This window comes from Narcine bancroftii, chromosome 2 (assembly GCF_036971445.1).
Source record: "Narcine bancroftii isolate sNarBan1 chromosome 2, sNarBan1.hap1, whole genome shotgun sequence".
In the NCBI taxonomy this organism is placed as follows: domain Eukaryota; kingdom Metazoa; phylum Chordata; class Chondrichthyes; order Torpediniformes; family Narcinidae; genus Narcine; species Narcine bancroftii.
Genome location: NC_091470.1, coordinates 17,612,933 through 17,630,596, shown reverse-complemented (window position 1 = coordinate 17,630,596; position 17,664 = coordinate 17,612,933). Strand labels below are relative to the sequence as shown.

Below are 17,664 nucleotides of genomic sequence, written 5' to 3'. Positions count from 1 at the left end.
GCTTTTTTTTGCATTACCGATAAGTGGTCATTCTGGCTCGCCCACAGGAGAAAGAATCTCAGGGTTGTATATGATGTCATGTATGCACTCTGGCAATAAATCTGAATCTGACACCACTGATTTCAATGGAATCTAATGTGTAGAGATGCGCGTACTTAGATGCAATACTCTTTTACATACTTAATGCTGACAGACAAAACAACATTTTCCTCAAAGTTTTGAAATTCGGTTTGAGAGCAGAGTCATAATTTCAACTCTGCAAGGAATCAAGAGGGAGTGATTACCAAATGAATAAGGCTTTACATTAAATTCACAAAGATAGCAAAGGGTGTGGTTGAATAGAGATGGTGCATTGAACTGGATTCACTTCTCTTTCAATAAAATGTGCAAATGAAAAATGGTGCATTCACTTTGTTCATTGCCTCCTTGATCCTGAAGTGGTAAGATTAGAAAGCACATGAAGTCCACCGTTTGTAATTTCATTTGTAATTTCATTGAAATGTATCCTTCCTATTCATGAGTATAGTAAAATGGATATCAGGGTCCTTGTCACAATTTATCGCCTGCAGCAATGATACAGAACTCTCTGATCTACAGGGTGTTCCCGTAGACCCACACAGAGCCAAATGACCAGAACTGCCGGAAGACCACCAACTCAGTGAAAGGCGTACTTTGGACTGCCTGAATCCTGTTGGTCTGCCAGCACACAGAGATGTCGGTGCAGGAATGCTGCCGCCGACTGGTACATTCCAGGGTGCAGGTGTTTGTGCTGAGGGACGTATTGAGGCTTGGCTCAGCCAGCACGAGGGAGCTGTGGGGAAGGACCAAAGTCCAGTCCTTTCATTACGTGGCATTAAGGGGCTGAGACTGAGAGGAAGACCCTGAAACAACAGAGCTGGGAGTAAGAGAAATGAATGAAAATGTACAGATATGAAACTAAGGGTGGGAAGAGACTTTGAAAGTCCTTTTGTAAATAATTTATTGTGAATAAAATCTATATATGGTTAAAAATTAATATAATGAATAGTTATAAAATAGTTGAAATCTTCTAAAATTGTCATAATTGTATTCTTAGCTTATATGTGAATGTCTAATGCTTGGTCAATACTTGAATGTAGTGAGGTTCTCACACAGTAGGTCACAATGTTCAATACAAATATTTAACTAAATTTTAAGTATTGTGTGGGTCTGAATGCCCATGTGTTGTTATTCAAGTGGTGGGCAGGTCTTGATCTGATTAGTGGATTCTTCTGCCAGACTAAAACCAGCTAAGGTGGCCTCGTAGAAGGATTTTGATGGAGATAAAAGTTGTCAGAGCACCTCCTTGTGACTCAGTGATCTGCTCTTCACAGCTGATGTTCACCGTTCAGGCGAAGGTGCAATACATGGTACCTTCTCAGCCAAAGACCAGCTGTATGGCTGCCAGGTAGCTTTTGCAGTTGGTGCAACAAAATAAAGTGGGGATTTGAGAACAAGAAGTCAGATTTGGAACTAATCTTCTGGGTCCATTTTGGTTTGAGAGAGTTTCAAACACACTGTACTTTTAGTTGAAGACATTAGAACCAAAAGGATGATCGAGTTGTAAACAAAAGTAATTGTAAAACTACATTTAATAAAACCACTGTGTTCCCAACGTGGAATCATAGCTGAAAGGGAATGAAGCCAAATTGATTCACAATTTTTTAAACTTATTCCAAGGATGTTGGCTTCTCAGGCTGAACCAGCATTTAATTCCCCATCACTAATTGCCCTGAAGGTAGTTCAGAGCTATCTTCTTGAATCGCTGCAGTCCTTGAAGTGTGGATATACCCACAATGCTGTCGGAGAGGGGGTTCCAGGGTTTTGATCGAATGATAATGAAGGATCAACGATATTGTTCCCGGTCAGGATGGCATGTGGCTTGGAGGGTAACTTGGCTGTGTTCCCCTGCTTTTTCTGCCCTAACTGATAGAGGTGGTGTGTTTGAACAGTGCTGTCTTCGGAGTGTCGGTGCGCCGCCCCACTGCATTGCGTAGACGGTACAAGCTGCTGCTCCTCTGCTTCGGTGATGAAGTGAGTGACTAGTTGTGGACCTTCAATCAGGCTGCTCTGTCATTGAGCTTTATGAGTGTTGTTGGAGCTGCACTCATCCAGGCAAGTGGATATTCCATCACCCTCCTGACGAGTCTTGTAGGTGATGGACAGGCTCCGGAGAGTTTGGAGGTAAGTATTCACCACAGGAATCCAAGCCTCTGGCCTGCTCTTATAGCCGCTTTGTGTACATGGCTATTCATTTTCAGGTTCTGTTCAATGGTAACCCCCCCAAGATATTGGATTTTCTCTTGCTGAATATCGTCATTGCCTGGAGTGATTGTTAATAGTCATCAAACACTCCTGGCCTGGATGTTGCTGCTCGCAAATAAAATAAAATGAAGCCCTAGAAGTCAACACAAAATTCTGGAAGTATTCAGCAGGCTGGGCAACAAGTTGGAGAAAGAAGAAGAGTTAATTTTTTCAAGTTGACACAAAATGTTAACTCTCATAGATCCTACCCAGCCTGCTGAGTGATTCAGTTATTTTGTTTTTATTTCTCATGGTCGAGGCGGGATCATTGGTTACATTTAAGGAAAGACTGGATCATTACATGGAGAGGAGAGGACTGGAGGGGTATGGACCGGTTGCTGGTCAGTGGGACTAGGAGGGTGGGAATTTGTTACGGCATGGACTAGTAGGGCCGAACTGGCCTATTCTGTGCTGTAAGTGGTTATATGGTTATATGGATCTCCAGCAGCTACTGTTTTTGCCTTTCTTTTTACAATGACTGTCTCAGACCGCTGTGGTATTTAAGTAAAGGAATCGCGCAGTTTCAGCTTTGTAATACTGACCATTATATTCACCTTCTCCACTGACATTGGACTACCTGAAGGCTAAGTCAGTGATTAACATTCCAAATCATGAGATTGTGTTGTATTTTGTTAAAAGTCAATTTTTTGATCATATCCGCTATGTGCATATACAGACAACGTAGTCATCAGTGCCACATTTCTACTGCGCCATCGACCCGGGTTCGGATCCACCACTGTCTGGAAGGAGTTTGCATGTTTTCCCCGTGTCTGCGTGGGATTCCTCTGGGTGTTCTGGTTTCCTTCAGAAACGGATTGGACTTGTAGGATAATTGGTATCTTTGGGGTCAGGGCCTTGTGGGCCAGAAAGACCTGTTCCTCTGTTGTATGCCCACGTTTAAAAAATCCAATGTGCCAGAACTACTATTTTACTGACCAGCCAAAAAATTCTTTTGTATCTCTTCGCTCACTGTTGTTTTCCCAATCAAGTGAAAAATAAACCACAACTTAGATGGATATGGTATTTATTTGCAAATTATAATCCAAACTGTTACCAAGTCACCAAGAACATTTTGCATCTTAGTTAAGAACAGGTGAGGTGAAGTCTAGAAGGTGACTTTTATGATGTTGTGCATTTATTGAAAAAAGACTGTAAGGACAAATCAGGGAACAATGGTGAGCTTTAACGTCAGTCAAGGTCATTACTGGAGAAGATTCTGAGAAATAAGATCTACCTGCATTTGGAAAGGTGAGGACTGATTAGGGATTGTCAGGATTGCTTTATGCCTGGGGAATAGAGGCACTGCCGGAGTTGCTGTAACAGCAGCGTGGCCAACAGTGTGGACCTGCAGAGAGTGGGAGTGGAGACACAGCACTCCCACGGGGTCCAACCATCCAGCCCGACTGTTGCCAGCTCTGTATAGACTTTAAATAGCCTGTTAAAGGGGCTGACGGTGGTTTTATTTAAAATGCCACGACCACGAGGTCTGCGCCTAAGTGGTGGCACCTGTGAGTAGCAGCAACCACAAGGGATTGCAGACTCCAGGGAAGTGGAGGACTGGTGCAGGGCATCAGAAATCAGGGAGACCACCCCATCCAGCCCCATCTGAGAATTAGAGGAGATGACCCAAGGGACTGTGACTATGGTGGCTGAGGAACACAGGTTGTGGGTTGTTGGTGACTCGAGGAGAGGAACACACGCCGGCTGTGGTCTGCTGGAGACTAGCTGAAGGGGTGGCAGGTATCAGAAGCTGGATGTGAGAGGGTGCAGAAGGAACTGAAGGTTGATAATCGTGTCGGAGGTTCAGATTCGGTTGCTGATGGTTTGAACTGGACTCTATGTGACCACGGGAATGCTGGAAAATCCACGGACACTCGATGACTGTGGGAGGAGCTCTCGTTTGCTTTTCTTTCTCTGACTGTAAGAATCTTGGAAATAGTGTCTCACAAATTTGATTTTTTTTGATCAAGAAGATTGATGAGGACAGAGCAGTAGATGTTATCTACATAGACTTTAAGGACTACTGGAAGGAAGGTCAAATTACATGGACCCCAGGGTGAGTTGGCCAACTGGATGCACAATTGGCTTGATTTCAGGAGGTAGAGGGCAGAAGTTGATGGTTTTTGAGGCCTGTGACCAATGGTGCACTTCAGGGATCAGTGCTGGGTCTGCTGTTGCCATCTGTACTAATAACTTCGATGACAATGTAGTTATCATAATTAATCAATTGATAAATTAGTGGATGACACCAAAATTGCTGGAATAGTGGAGTGTGAAGATTACAACAGGATCAAGATGAGCCAGGAAAGTGGTCAGGGAATGGCGGATGGAATTGAAGTCTGACAAGTTTGAGGTGTGGTACTTTGGTTGGTTAAACCAGTGCAGGACACACACTGTGAATGGTAAGGTAACTGGGGAATGTGGCAGAACAATGTAACAGGGATAGATAGTCCCATAAAAGTGGCTATGAAGGCATGCTTTCATTAGTCAGAGCATTGAGTTATCGGGGCAGAAGCATTATATTACTACAGGACAGATCATTAATAAGGCTGTGCTTGAGAGTTTTGATCACCCAGATGAAGGAAATATATCAAGCTGGAAGAGATGCAGCAAAGATCCACGAGAATGTTACTGGGACATGTCGGCATGTTTTAGAAGGGGAGGCTGGATAGGCTGGGAATTATTTCCCCTGGAACTTAGGAGAGTGAGGGATGATCTTGTAGAGATATAAAAAGCTCTGACGGGGAAGGAAAAGGCCAGTAATGACTGCCTTTTCCCCAGAGGGGATAGATGAAAGGGGAAAGATTTAAAAGGAACCTGAGGGCCAGCTTCTTCATACAGGAGGTTGTGGTTACATGGAACAAGGCACCAGAGGAAGTGGAAGGAATGTGCTCCTCAAAAGACATTGAGACAGGTACAGTAAAATTCCTGTTATCCGGAATTCAAGCAATTGGCAAAAATTTGTGAAAAATAAATATGTAAAAAATATGGGTTTAAAATTGGCATGCCTTGTCATTAGTTCACCAATCACACAGCACGCAGTCTCAAGCAACTGGAAAATTCACTTAACCAGCATCTACCAAACCCCAGAGGTGCCAGAAACCAGCCGTTTTACTGAACATGGATAGGAGAAGTTTAGTGGGATATGGACTGAATGAAGGAAAACGGGCATGGCCAATTTTTGCCATAAGGGCCTGTTTCACTGCTGGAGAACTCTTTAGCTTGAATGTGGCCAAGAGTTTACAAGCCTCCTCTCTCTTGAAGAAAAATTGCTTAGGCATCCATATTATGTTCTCAATCTGTAAGTCAATATGATATCTTTTATTAACTTTTAGTGCAGCTTTTGAATGACCTCCAATTGGTTTTTCATCATTGCTATAATGCATTACACTCTGCTCCACTGTCACTTCTTAATTCAATATGAGGCCATTATTTTTTAAGTGATTCAACTGTTCACTTTATTTAGTTAATTGCACTGTAATTCATGATTGGCTGTACTGGGCAAGCCAAAGATACATCTTGCATCCTCCATCGAAGTTTTCGATTCTCTTTCTGTGGTTGCATGGGTTGCCTCCAGATCCTCGGTTTTCTTCTGTCGCTGCAGATATGTGCGCGCTGGAGGGTTAGTTAGCTGCAGTGTTGCCCCACATGTGCAGGTGAGGAATTGAAACTGATGGGCAGAACAAAAGGCAATTCTTGCAGGATTTCTGCAAATAGGTGCGGGACTGGCGAGGGCCTGTTCTGCACCATATAACTTCATTAGGGGTAGGCAGGTTCCAGTGTACCCTTTATCATCCTTGTAGCCTCCACCCACAAAGCTGGAAAGGAATGAGGATTCATTTCCAATACAAGTTAGCACCCATGGCAAAGGAATTTGCAGGTTGTGATCTTCTCTTGGATGTGCTGCCTGACCATTGCAAATCTCTGAGCTTCCATGTTTCGTACACTGAAGAGGTTTTGGCTATTTCCCACAATGCATCTTGTATTGTAGCACATAGAACCATAAAGACATCATAAAGAAAATTTAAAACTGAAGGCTGAGTGTTAACTGGGACTTTAACACGGAAGGGAGAGGGTTATAGTTTTCATTATGTTTGAATAGGCAGTTGAATGAACATTCATATTTTGACATAGAGGTTCTTTTAAGTAACTCGTATACTTATGAAGCAGCTTCTGAGAAGCAGATGGCTCCAATATCTTTAATAATCAACTCTTGAGTGGAAAATGTAACGAGGTTTAATATCAAGAGTACAAAAGTAGATTCAGCAAAAGTTCAAATCAATTATATTAATCAATTCAAGTTGTTTTTCTAAGTTACTGACAAATGTTTTGTGAATTACAAATATCCACTTGTCTCACCATACTTATAAGGCAGTATATCTTCAGATAAAAACAAAGGATAGTGAAACTGAGATGCTTGCCACCAATTGAATTGATGAAATATTATTGAATTTGATTTATTGCATTAGGGCTGTAATAAAGGTTGGTTTTAAAACCTCTGAAGTATAGCAAAACATGTGTTTTTTTGCATTCAGTAGTATATTGAAAGATAATTTATTGAAACTAATTAGTGGTTGAGATAGATAGATTGATTGATTGGAAGGTTCAAATGCAGCTGTGTTTTAAAATTAATTTAAAAGCAATGAGACTTTATTGCAGTCCTAATGAAGATAATGTCAACAGGCTGATCGTGAATGTGTGCTTAAAGTAACACTCTTTGCCCACCCATTCCCCAGGTAAAGGACCAGAGACACTTTATGCTGGACAGAAACTCAATGACAATGACTGGCATGCAGTCCGAGTGGTTCGCCGAGGTAAAAATTTGAAGCTGATGGTTGATGAAGTCACTGCAGAAGGTACAATTATTTGAGTCATGTAATTAGTCTTGTGTGATAAAATTCAAAATTTTGTTTCTTTTAAAGAGTGGATTTAAATTTCAGGTTCCTGATTATCCAGGGCATCAAAGGTTATGGGGAGAAGACTGGGTAGTGGGGCTGAGAGGTGGGACAGTCTTGATGGGCTGAATAGCCTATTTCTGCTCCTATGTCTTTTGGTCTTAAATAACTTAAAATATTATATAGTGAATTTGAAGCCATATTAATTTAGCTTCAATTATTATTTCCTTTCTTTGTGCCCTGATTCATGTGCAAAAAAATTCCTTTTGGCTTCTCTCGTGGTTCATTGGCTAAAGGGTTCTGATTAATGATGAGCCAAAGAGGCCATTCCTTCAGTGGCACCCCAACAACTTGGTTTGGTTCACACAGATGCATCTGTTTAAATTAATTCACAAAATGGCTTTGTACTTCCAGGGGAATAAAATTCTACAAAGGATCTAAACTTAAATAGAGGTTTAGCAATTCCCCCTTTTATGATATCCTGAGTGGTTTTCATCTACAAATATATAAACATAAGAAATGGAAGCAGGAGTAGACCATCTGCCATTCAATGTGATCACAGCCCCCCTCCACCTACCTGCCTTTTCCCTTACTTCCCTGAGTATTTAGAGATCTATCCAACCTTGTCTTAAATAAATTTACTGAGGTTGCCTCCTCTACTTCAATGGACAGCGAATTCCATAGTTCAGCACCCTCTGGGAAAAGCAATTCCTCCTCATCTCTGTTTTAAATCTTGAGGCTATGTCCTCAAGTTCTGGACTTCTCCACCAACTTAGGCACCTCAAATCTATGCCTTTTTTATAATTTTGTATGTTTCTAAAGATCCCCTCTCATTCTTCTAAATTCCAGCGAGTACTGTCCCAGATAACCTCCCTGCTCTTAAGTTCAATCCCTCTAGCGACAAAGGCCAACATTTCATTTGCCTTTTTAATAGCTGCTCCACCTGCAAGCCAACCTTTTCCGATTAATATATCAGCACTCCCAAGTCCTTCTGCCCATCAGCATGCTGGAATGGTTTGCCATTTAAATAATATTCTGATTTTCCATTTTTCCTACCAATATTGCACTCGATCTGCCAGACTTCTTCCCACTCACTTAACTCTCTGTATCCTCTGCAAACTCTCTGTATCCTCTGCAAACTCTCTGTATCCTCTGCAAACTCTCTGTATCCTCTGCAAACTCTCTGTATCCTCTGCGCAAATGAGACGAACGAAACCTCGTGTTCTGCCTTTTTCAAATTTGAGCTAATGTGTCCCTTCTGGGCTACTTCTGTTCTTTCCCCCTTCCCCCATATTTTTGTCCCTTTCCCCCACACCTCTTCCCTGCCCTCACCCATTCTCATCCCCTTCTGGTTCCATCTACCCATATTTCACCAACAGGATTCCTCCCCATTTGTATCTATCCAGTGTAATTTGTCCTTCACTTCTCCCTGAGTAGGTTCGTAGCTTCCTTTATAATTCATTATCACGTTCTCTGATGCCTGCACTGCTTTGTCTATATTACTCCCCTTTAGCCATCTGCAAACCCACCCTATATGACCCCTCTTCCTCCACCTGAGTCCTTTTTTTCCTCTTTCATTTCTCTCCCTTTGCTTGGCAACTACCATCTCCTCTTCTGTCCATCATTCTTCACCCCTACCTGTTTCACCAATCCCTACTGGCCTCTGTCCAACCTCTTCCCCTGACCCCGTCCTCATTCTACTCGCTACCTTTCCACTGCGCTCTCAGTATGATTGAAGGGTTCTGACCCAAAACATTGACCATCCCTTTTATTTCACTTGATCCACTGAGTTCCTCAAGCAGATTTTGTTTTGCTCCAGATTCCAGCAATTGCAGTCATTTGTGTGTCTCTTATCTCCAATTTAGAAGCACTGAGAGGTAGTTCAAAGACTATCCTTTGATACCGTGACTGAGATTCCACATAACATAATGTACCCAAGTTACTGCTTGAGAAAAGAAATCCATGACCTAATCAGAATTACGAAAGGTTTGACTTGGTAGATGTGAAGAAAATTTTCCCACTTGCAGGAGAAAAATTAACTCAGTAATATAATTGAAATAAGTGAAATGAAATATAATTACAAATAAATTTAAACATGGATTCAAGAGATGCTTTATTAAACAGAGAGATGGCAAAGCTCCCTCCCATGAGGGGTAGCAATGGCATGTACTACAGGGAAATTGAATATCCACAAGAGAGATGATTGGAAAGTCGTGCCGATAGGGTTGGGGGCACGAGAATGCAGACACCGGAATCTGAAGCAAAACACAATGTGATGGAAGAACTCAGCAGATCAAGCACCATCTGAGGGAGAAAAAGAATTGTTAATCAAGCTTGACAGTACGGAGAGGAACTTGCTAATATCATGAGGGAAAAATGGGAGGGGTTGGGCAGGTAGATGGGGTTAGTGGAGGGAAAGCTTGTGTGAAGAATTTGCACAAGCACAAATAGGCTGAATGGACTGTTGAATAACTCACTGTCCCTTTCCTTGAAATAGTCAGATTCTCTTTGGTTCAATTGATTCTTCCCAGCAGCCAAAATTCTTGGAGTGAAGCAAGAAAGTCTGTAGATACTGTGGTTGTAGTAAGTACACAAAATTTCTGAAGGAACTCAGCAGGTCCTGCAGTGTCCAGAGGAGGCTAACATTTACAACCAATGTTTTGGGCCTGAGCTCTTCCTCAAACTGGCTTGGAGCTTGGTTTATCCATTTTTTAAATTGCATTTACTGTATGATAATGTTAACTGTGTTTCAAAAATACCGTTGTTTCGAGCACTCAAGATTGCCTTGAATCTATGCAGAAGCATTTACTTAACACAAACAAGAGAGGCTGGATTGCATCACAGGGTTTTTTAAAACATTGAAATGATACCATCACCATAAGCTCTTTTTTTTGAAGACTTTATTTAAAATTTTATAACATGAATACAATAGAGAATTACATTTAAAGAAAAATTTTAAAAAAATAAAAATGGTATGATTACAATATTACATCAGAAAACTACACAAAATAACACCCCCCCCCCTGTTAATTGTAACACAATATTAGTAATCTAACTTAAAATTAGTCCAGCCCTTCTCCCCCCCCCCCAAAATAAAGAGTGAAGAGTTAATAAAATTAACAATATTATATATGGAAAAAAAATACCCACTTACAAAAAGAGAGATAAAACTTGACCTAAAAAAAATTCTAACAACAAAAAATTTTTTTATCAATACTAAAATATCACACTGAAACATATATTTAAATCAAACTTAAATGCATATAATTAGCAAACGGAGTCCACTTTAACTTATAAAAAGACATCCAATCTTGAATTGAAAAAGATATCCTTTCCATAGTCAAACAAAATTTCATCTCCAAATACAACTTATTTAAAGTTAATATATTTTTATCTTTCCAAGTAAGTGCTATACATTTCTTAGCCACGACTAAAGCTAAATAGATAAAGGAAATCTGATAATCCTCTAAACCTAAATCAATTAATGATTGCATGTTCCCTAATAAAAATATATCGGGATCTAATACAAGATGGATATTATATAAACTGTTAAAAATAGATTGAACACCTTTCCAAAACTTTGCAATCGATCACAAAGCCAAACAGTATGTTAAAAAAAGTATTGGCCGTCTGATCACATCGAAAACAAGAATCCAACTTACTAAGACCAAATTTTTTAAATTTCTCCGGTGTTAAATATAGCTAATGAATAAAATTATAATTAATCATCGCTAGTCTAGCGTTAATTAATTTCCGAATACTATTCTGACAAATTTCCATCCAAGCTTCTTCAGCTATTTTATGTCCTAAATCTTTTTCCCATTTCAACTTATCTTTATCCCAGTCTTTTTTACTATCAATTTCTTGTAAAATACAATACAAATCAGATTATATATCCCTTTTCTGGTATTTGAAGTACATATTCTTCAAAACTAGATTCAGGTAATAAAATCATATATCGACCACATAACTGTTTTATAAAAGATCTTAATTGATAATATACAAATATAGAATTTCCACTAATACCATATTTCCTTCGTAATTCGTCAAAGGAACCATCACCATAAGCTTAAATGAATATAAACAGTGAATAAATTGGTTGTACCTGAGAGGGAAGGAAATTATTTTCTCTTCAGTTTCCTTAGACAGACCATTTTTAGATATGTCTGCAATTTATCAAATTCACAAATCTCTTTCCTAAAAATAGGAAATGGAAGTGAAAATCGGCCAAAAATCCCCGGGCCTTTTAATAAAGACAGACATCTCAAATAAAAATAACCCATGTTGGAACCACTCAGCTGAGTAACATGTGGAAAGAGAAATGGAGTCAAACAATGTTCTAAGGAAGGGTCTTTGGTCTGAAATGTTAAGACTGTTTCCTCTTCCACAGTTGTTTCTGCTGAATCTTTCCAGCATTTTCTATTTTTGAATTTCTAGCATTTCAGTCAGACAGGATTCCCCTTGTCCTCACTTGACCACCCTACTAGCATCTGCATCCAATGCACCATTTCTATAATCTGTCATCTCCTATGTGATCCCATCACTAGACATATCTTACTCTCTCCATCTTGTGTGGGGACAGATCCCTCTGTGACTCCCTCGTCCACTGCTCCCTCCTCACCATTCTCCCCCTTGGCACCTACCCCTGGGACCACATTAAGTGCTACACTTGCATTTACACCTCCTCCCTTACTGTCATTGGGGGCTCCAAACAGTTCTTCGAAGTGAGAAAACACTGCAGTGGGGCATCTACTGCTTCTGGTGCCCCCGTTGTGGCCTCTACATCGGAGAGACTGGATGCAGCCTGGGAGATCGCTTCACTGAACACCTTGGTTCAGTCTGCTGCAATCATGGGGATGGAAATCCATTTCAATTTCAGGGATCATTCCCAAGCTGACATGTCTGCTCATAACTTCATGCACTGCCAAAATGAGTCCAGCCGCAAATTGGAGGAGCAAAACCTCATATTCTGCCTGGGCATCCTCCAACCAGATTACATTAACATTGACTCCTTCATTTTCCATTAACCACCACGACCACCCCGCCCCCACTTTTCTATCCCAATTTCTTTTTTCTAGTTCTGTCTGTTTCCTTTTCCCTCTGTCTTCTTTCCCCCAGCTCTGCATTAACAGAGCTGCTTCTCTTCCCACCCCCCACCATTAATTCTCACTTTTCCTCTCCTGTCCATGTCCAATTATCACCTTTTGTCTGTTGGCCTGTGCTCCTCCCCCTGCCCTGTCTTTCCTTCTCAGCCTTTCAATTCAAGTGCCTGTCTGCTTTTTACTCGTACCTTGAAGGGCTCATGACCAAAACGTCTGCAAGACGTGTTAAGTTCCTCCAGCATTTCTGTGCTTTTTCTTCAGTTTTAATTTTTATTTACCATCAATGCCTCTGTGTCTGCCTTGAATATGCTGGCAGTGCAGTCAAAGTGAAGACTTGAAACAATTTTAAAAATATTTTTAAAAATTTAGACAGGCCTTTATCGGCCCAATTTACAACCCAGTCACCTACACCCCCCATTATGTTTTGAATGGTGAGAGGAAACTGGAGCCCCCGTGGAAAACCCATGCAGACACAGGGAGAACGTACCAACTCCTTAGAGACAGTGTGGCATTCGATCACTGGTGCTAAACAGACGTTGTGCTAACTGCAAGGATTACCCTGGGATTAAGTGTTTCATTGTTAATATACCACATAGCTCGAGTCACAGCACAGAAATAGGGCCTCTAACCCAAGTTTTCCTGCCAATCAAGATGTCTTTCTAAGCACGTCCCGTTTGTCTGATTTTGGCCAATATCCTTGCACTTGTAATTTCTCTGAATATTTAAAAAAACTTTGCATTTGTACTTCCACTTCCACTGGCCCCTTGTTTCACATCCCCACCACCCTCAGTATGGAAAACCTGCCGCTCAGGTTCTTTTTTTGATCTTCCCCCTTTCACCTTTAACCTAGTTTTTGACTCCTCTACTTTCAGAATAACTCTGACTATCCATGCCCCTCAGGACTTTATGAACCTTTATAAAGCCACTCCTCAGCCTCTTTTGCTCCAAGACCAAAGTTGCAGCCTATCTATTCCCTCCTTTTAATTCGTCCTCCAGTCCCAGGAACATCCTTGCAATTTTTTCTGCATCATTTCTACCTTAATTGAATCCTTCCCACAGCATGGAGACCAGACTGCACCTAATTCTATGCATGTGATCTAACCAACATTTTTGTACTGTTTATCAACGCGAGGTCCAGATTCTTCAAAACTTTGTCAACTTGTGGTGTCACTTTCAGGGAACTATGTTCTTGTACCTCGAAGTCTCTCCATTTAATGAGGCTGTCCAGATCCTGCCTTGACTGTGTGTGCCCTGCCCTCTGGTAACCACCCAAAATGCATCAAATCAGTCTTATCTGAGTGAAGTTCCACCTGCCATTTCTCTGCCCACTAACCTAGTTGCTCCGTATCCTGTTGTAACCTTTGTCAACCTGCTGCACTGTCCCCCATACACCAATTTTGGCTGAGAAGTGAGGAAATGTTCTTAGTCACTTTATTAAAAAAAAATTAAAAAGTAAAAAATGTTGCAGGAGCAGGCTAAGAATGATGGAGGGATTGATATTGGATGGTCATTGGGCAAGATGACATTACCACATGATTACCCTTCAGATATTGTCTAATTCCATTGATTTATTACATTGACTAGCAGAAGTGTTTTAACTTGTGCTGTGCCCCTGCTTCTGTCCATTCGATGATTATTTTCTATGTATTTATTTTATATGACCATATTTTCTTTTTCACTCGTGAAAGGTGATGGATAACTGGGGAAATTTATTGAGTCAATGTTCAGTTGAGACCTATAAAATTCTGGCAGGACTGGACAGAATGGATGCAGATGGGATGTTTCCAAGGATGGGCCATGGTTTGAGGATAATAGGCAAACCATTTAGGACCGAGATGAGGAGGAAGTTCTTGACCCAGAGGGTGGTGAATCTGTGGAATTCATTGCCACAGAGGGAAGTAGAGGCAGGTTCATTAAATCTATTTAAGAGGGAATTGGATCTATTTCTTCAGTATAAGGGTATTAAAGGTTACGGAGAGAAGGCGGGAATGGGGTACTGAACCCATGATCTCGTTGAATGGCAGAGCAGGCTCGAAGGGTCGAATGACCTACTCCTGCTCCTATCTTCTATGTTTCTATGTATCAATCAGTAATCAGGAGGTAAACATCAGGCATTACTTTGAGGCCAGGGGTGAAAAATTATCTGAACATCACTCCAGAAGTTTCCTGAGCTTGGGCAGGTGTTCCCATGGTTTCTACCCAAATGTTGTAAGTAAGTGTAGTACGGATTATACCAAGTTATCAGAGAAGAGACTTTCAGTCCAATTGATCTGTTTCCCATCAAATTTCAGCAATCTTATCGCCATGACTGTGGACTCCTCATTCTGTCTCACACTTGCCCAGCGCTCTCGTGTCTCAGCAGCTTCCACATTCCTACCTTCTCTGTACGTGCTGAAGGCAGGGTGCAGTAGGTACTGCAGCTGCTTCATAGGCCTAGTAACCTGAGTTCAACCCTTGCCTGTGTGGAGTTTGCACATTTTCCCTTTGACGACACAAGTTTCCCCTGGATGCTCCAATATCCTTCCCATAAAAAGGCTCACTGCTTTCAATAACTTGCAGTATAGCTGAATGGTAGGAGAATTTGAGAGGAACTCATGGGAATAAGTTATGGGAGAATAAAATGAGGAATGAGAATGATGGGGTTGCTCTGAGAGTCAGCCTAATATTGATAGGCCAAATAGCCTCCTAAGTCATCATGAAATATGGAACCACAGAAATTTTAGCATGATGGTATGGAGGAAATTATTCCCTTTCATGGTATGGGGCTAAGCCCACAGCCTTCTGACTGCTAGCAAATGGAAGAATCCTGGATGATGCCATACCTCATCCCTGAAATCACCCTGGGCACTTAAATCATGTATGGGAATTAAATAACTGGAAGTTTGACCGGCTGAGGTGATGTTGGTGGAACAGTTTAAAGAGAAGCCATTCCTGAATCTTTAACTGCTCAAGGAGTTCCTTGTGTTATCTGTCTCAATAACACCAGTTTCCTCTGGTCTCCCTGTCCACCACTAACATCACAAATGTACAGTATAAACAGTTCTGAAGAGCCCCAAAAGAATAAAGGGGGGGGGGGGGGTTTAGTAATTTTCTATCCACTAATCTGGGCATTAAAGTTTATTGGGCTGAGAAATTGTACGTATCTAACAGAACACACCCAATTTTCATCCATTTATCCAAAGTTTAGCAGAGTCTTTCATAATTAATTAATCCTTTCTGTTTGTTGTTCTACTACGAGGACAGTCCTGGTAATTATTTGGACCTTGGCAAGAGAAAGCTTTTATCACTGTTTATTCTGTTAATTAAAGGTAATTAGAGATGAGCTCTAGATATCACCTTCATGAAACATTTGGAATTCATCATTAATTGTGCACCTCTTTGCGCGTGATGATGAAAATGCGCAGTTCATTTGGCCATTTCTTACAAACCACTATCTTCCCAGAACTGTTCTGCCTTTATTTTGTTATCTGTTATAACACTGGACAACAATTATTTTTAGAAGGATTATGATGCAACTTCAAGCTCAATACAAAGATGATTTCAGATTTGCTAAATCATGTAGGAAGTTGGAGCAGGGTTGGCACCAAAGAGAGGCATCTGTGGGCATTGCCCTCCCCAAATGAGGCCCTGTGCCCTCCATCGCTGTCAGACCCGTCCACACCCTCTCCCGCATCACTAGCATGCGTTAAGCGTCAGTAGCCCTATCCCCCCCCAACATGCTAATGCCCCCTCTAACATTCATTCTGGCGCCGAACCCGAGTTGGAGAAACACGTAGTGAATTTATCCTGTTTAATCACATATTGATACTGACACATTGCATTTGTTCATCTGACCTAAATGTTTTTCCGCTGATTTTCAATTGTACTCAGCATCTAATGTCAGAGTCCAACAATAGTCGGCCAGCATTGATGGATTCCAGTTGCCCCGGCACTGCTTTTCCAAGTTTGCTATATCCTGATTAAACCGTTCACCATGTTCACCATGCAGCCCTAAGATCAGCCAGGAAGAAGTCCAAGTGTGAATGAAGAAAATGAATTTTCAATGCTTGAAGTAGACTTGAAATATGATAGGAGTAAATCACAAAAATCCTCCCAGTGGCCAACCATTCTAATTCTGAGTGCTCACGTGTCTGTCCATGGCTTTGTGTATTATCCCACCCAGACCACCAGCAAATTGGAGGAATAACACTGGATTTTCTGACTGGGCATCCTCCAACCAAATGGTGTGAACGTTGACTTTAATGCTTCCCACTAAACCTGCTTGCCTTTTCTTTCCCTTCCCCATTTCCCGTCTTTCCAGTTCTTCCACCCACCCAGCCATCCCTCCTCCCCCTCATTGCTGCTGTTCCCTCCCTCCTTACTCCACCTATCATCTCCTGCCTTTACCACTCCCCTCCCCACTCTTCTGTTTGGATTCCTGCTGCCATTTTCTCATACTTTAATGAAGGGCTCAAGCCTGAAATGTCAGTCATCTTTCTTTACCATTGCTACATAAATAAATAAGATTGACCGGTATTTGATAAATCAGGACATCAAGGGTTATGGGGAGAAAGCAGGCGAGTGGGAGGATGGATCAGCTCATGATTAGAATGGCAGAGAAGACTCTACTTCTGCTCCTCTATCTTGTGATGAAGGATACTGACCTGTTGAGCTCCTCCAGCATTTTGTGTTTTTACTAAAATAGACAGGAAATCATAAAAAATGTTATTTTTTAAAAAATGGTACGTTGACAGAAAATGTTTAATAATTTTTGTGATCAACAGCCCAAAATCCATAAAATACATCCAAAAGTGTTCAGAAAGCAAACTCTTCATTGTTCAGTGTCATTCCTGTCTGCTTGTCACCGATTTTCCAAGTATTTAATCCAGACAATGCCAATGTTAACCAGCAGATGGCATTTGGCAGCTGTCAATAACTTGGGTCTCAATGAAGCGACTTCCTCATAGATTCTGCCTGCGTTCTCTGGTTAATCCTTGGCAATTAGGAAATATCAGTTCACAAAAAGTACTGAGCAGCAAGAAAAATTAATTCATTTATTTATAGAAATATTTCATGGTTGAAATTAATACAAACCAACCTACTAACAATTAACAAAGCTCACTGGAAGACACTGGAAGAAGGGAGGGAGGGAGGGCTCTGATCAATCTCACTTATTCTGTGCAGTGAAAACAGAAGATGCAGAAAGCACTTGGAGTATTCAATACCCAAAATAGTTGGTTGTGGGTTACTGGACATCGCATAGCATAGAACAGAGAACAGTACTGTACAGGCCCTTTAACCCTTGATGTTGTGCTGACCTATACCTACAAAAAAAAATTCACTAAACCCTTCCTACCTTGTAACTC

At 41.1% G+C, this 17,664-nt stretch overlaps 1 protein-coding gene across 23 annotated transcripts in view; it reads left to right on the top strand.

The window, feature by feature from the left end:
- The window catches only part of LOC138753237 (neurexin-3-like), a 2,173,925-nt gene that overhangs the window by 992,846 nt on the left and 1,163,415 nt on the right, over positions 1 to 17,664 (top strand). For all 23 annotated transcript variants that reach the window (XM_069916009.1, XM_069916007.1, XM_069915992.1 and 20 more), the window contains one exon: positions 7,059 to 7,178. In XM_069916009.1, the coding sequence (XP_069772110.1) occupies positions 7,059 to 7,178 (120 nt within the window). The remainder of the gene's footprint in view (positions 1 to 7,058; positions 7,179 to 17,664) is intronic.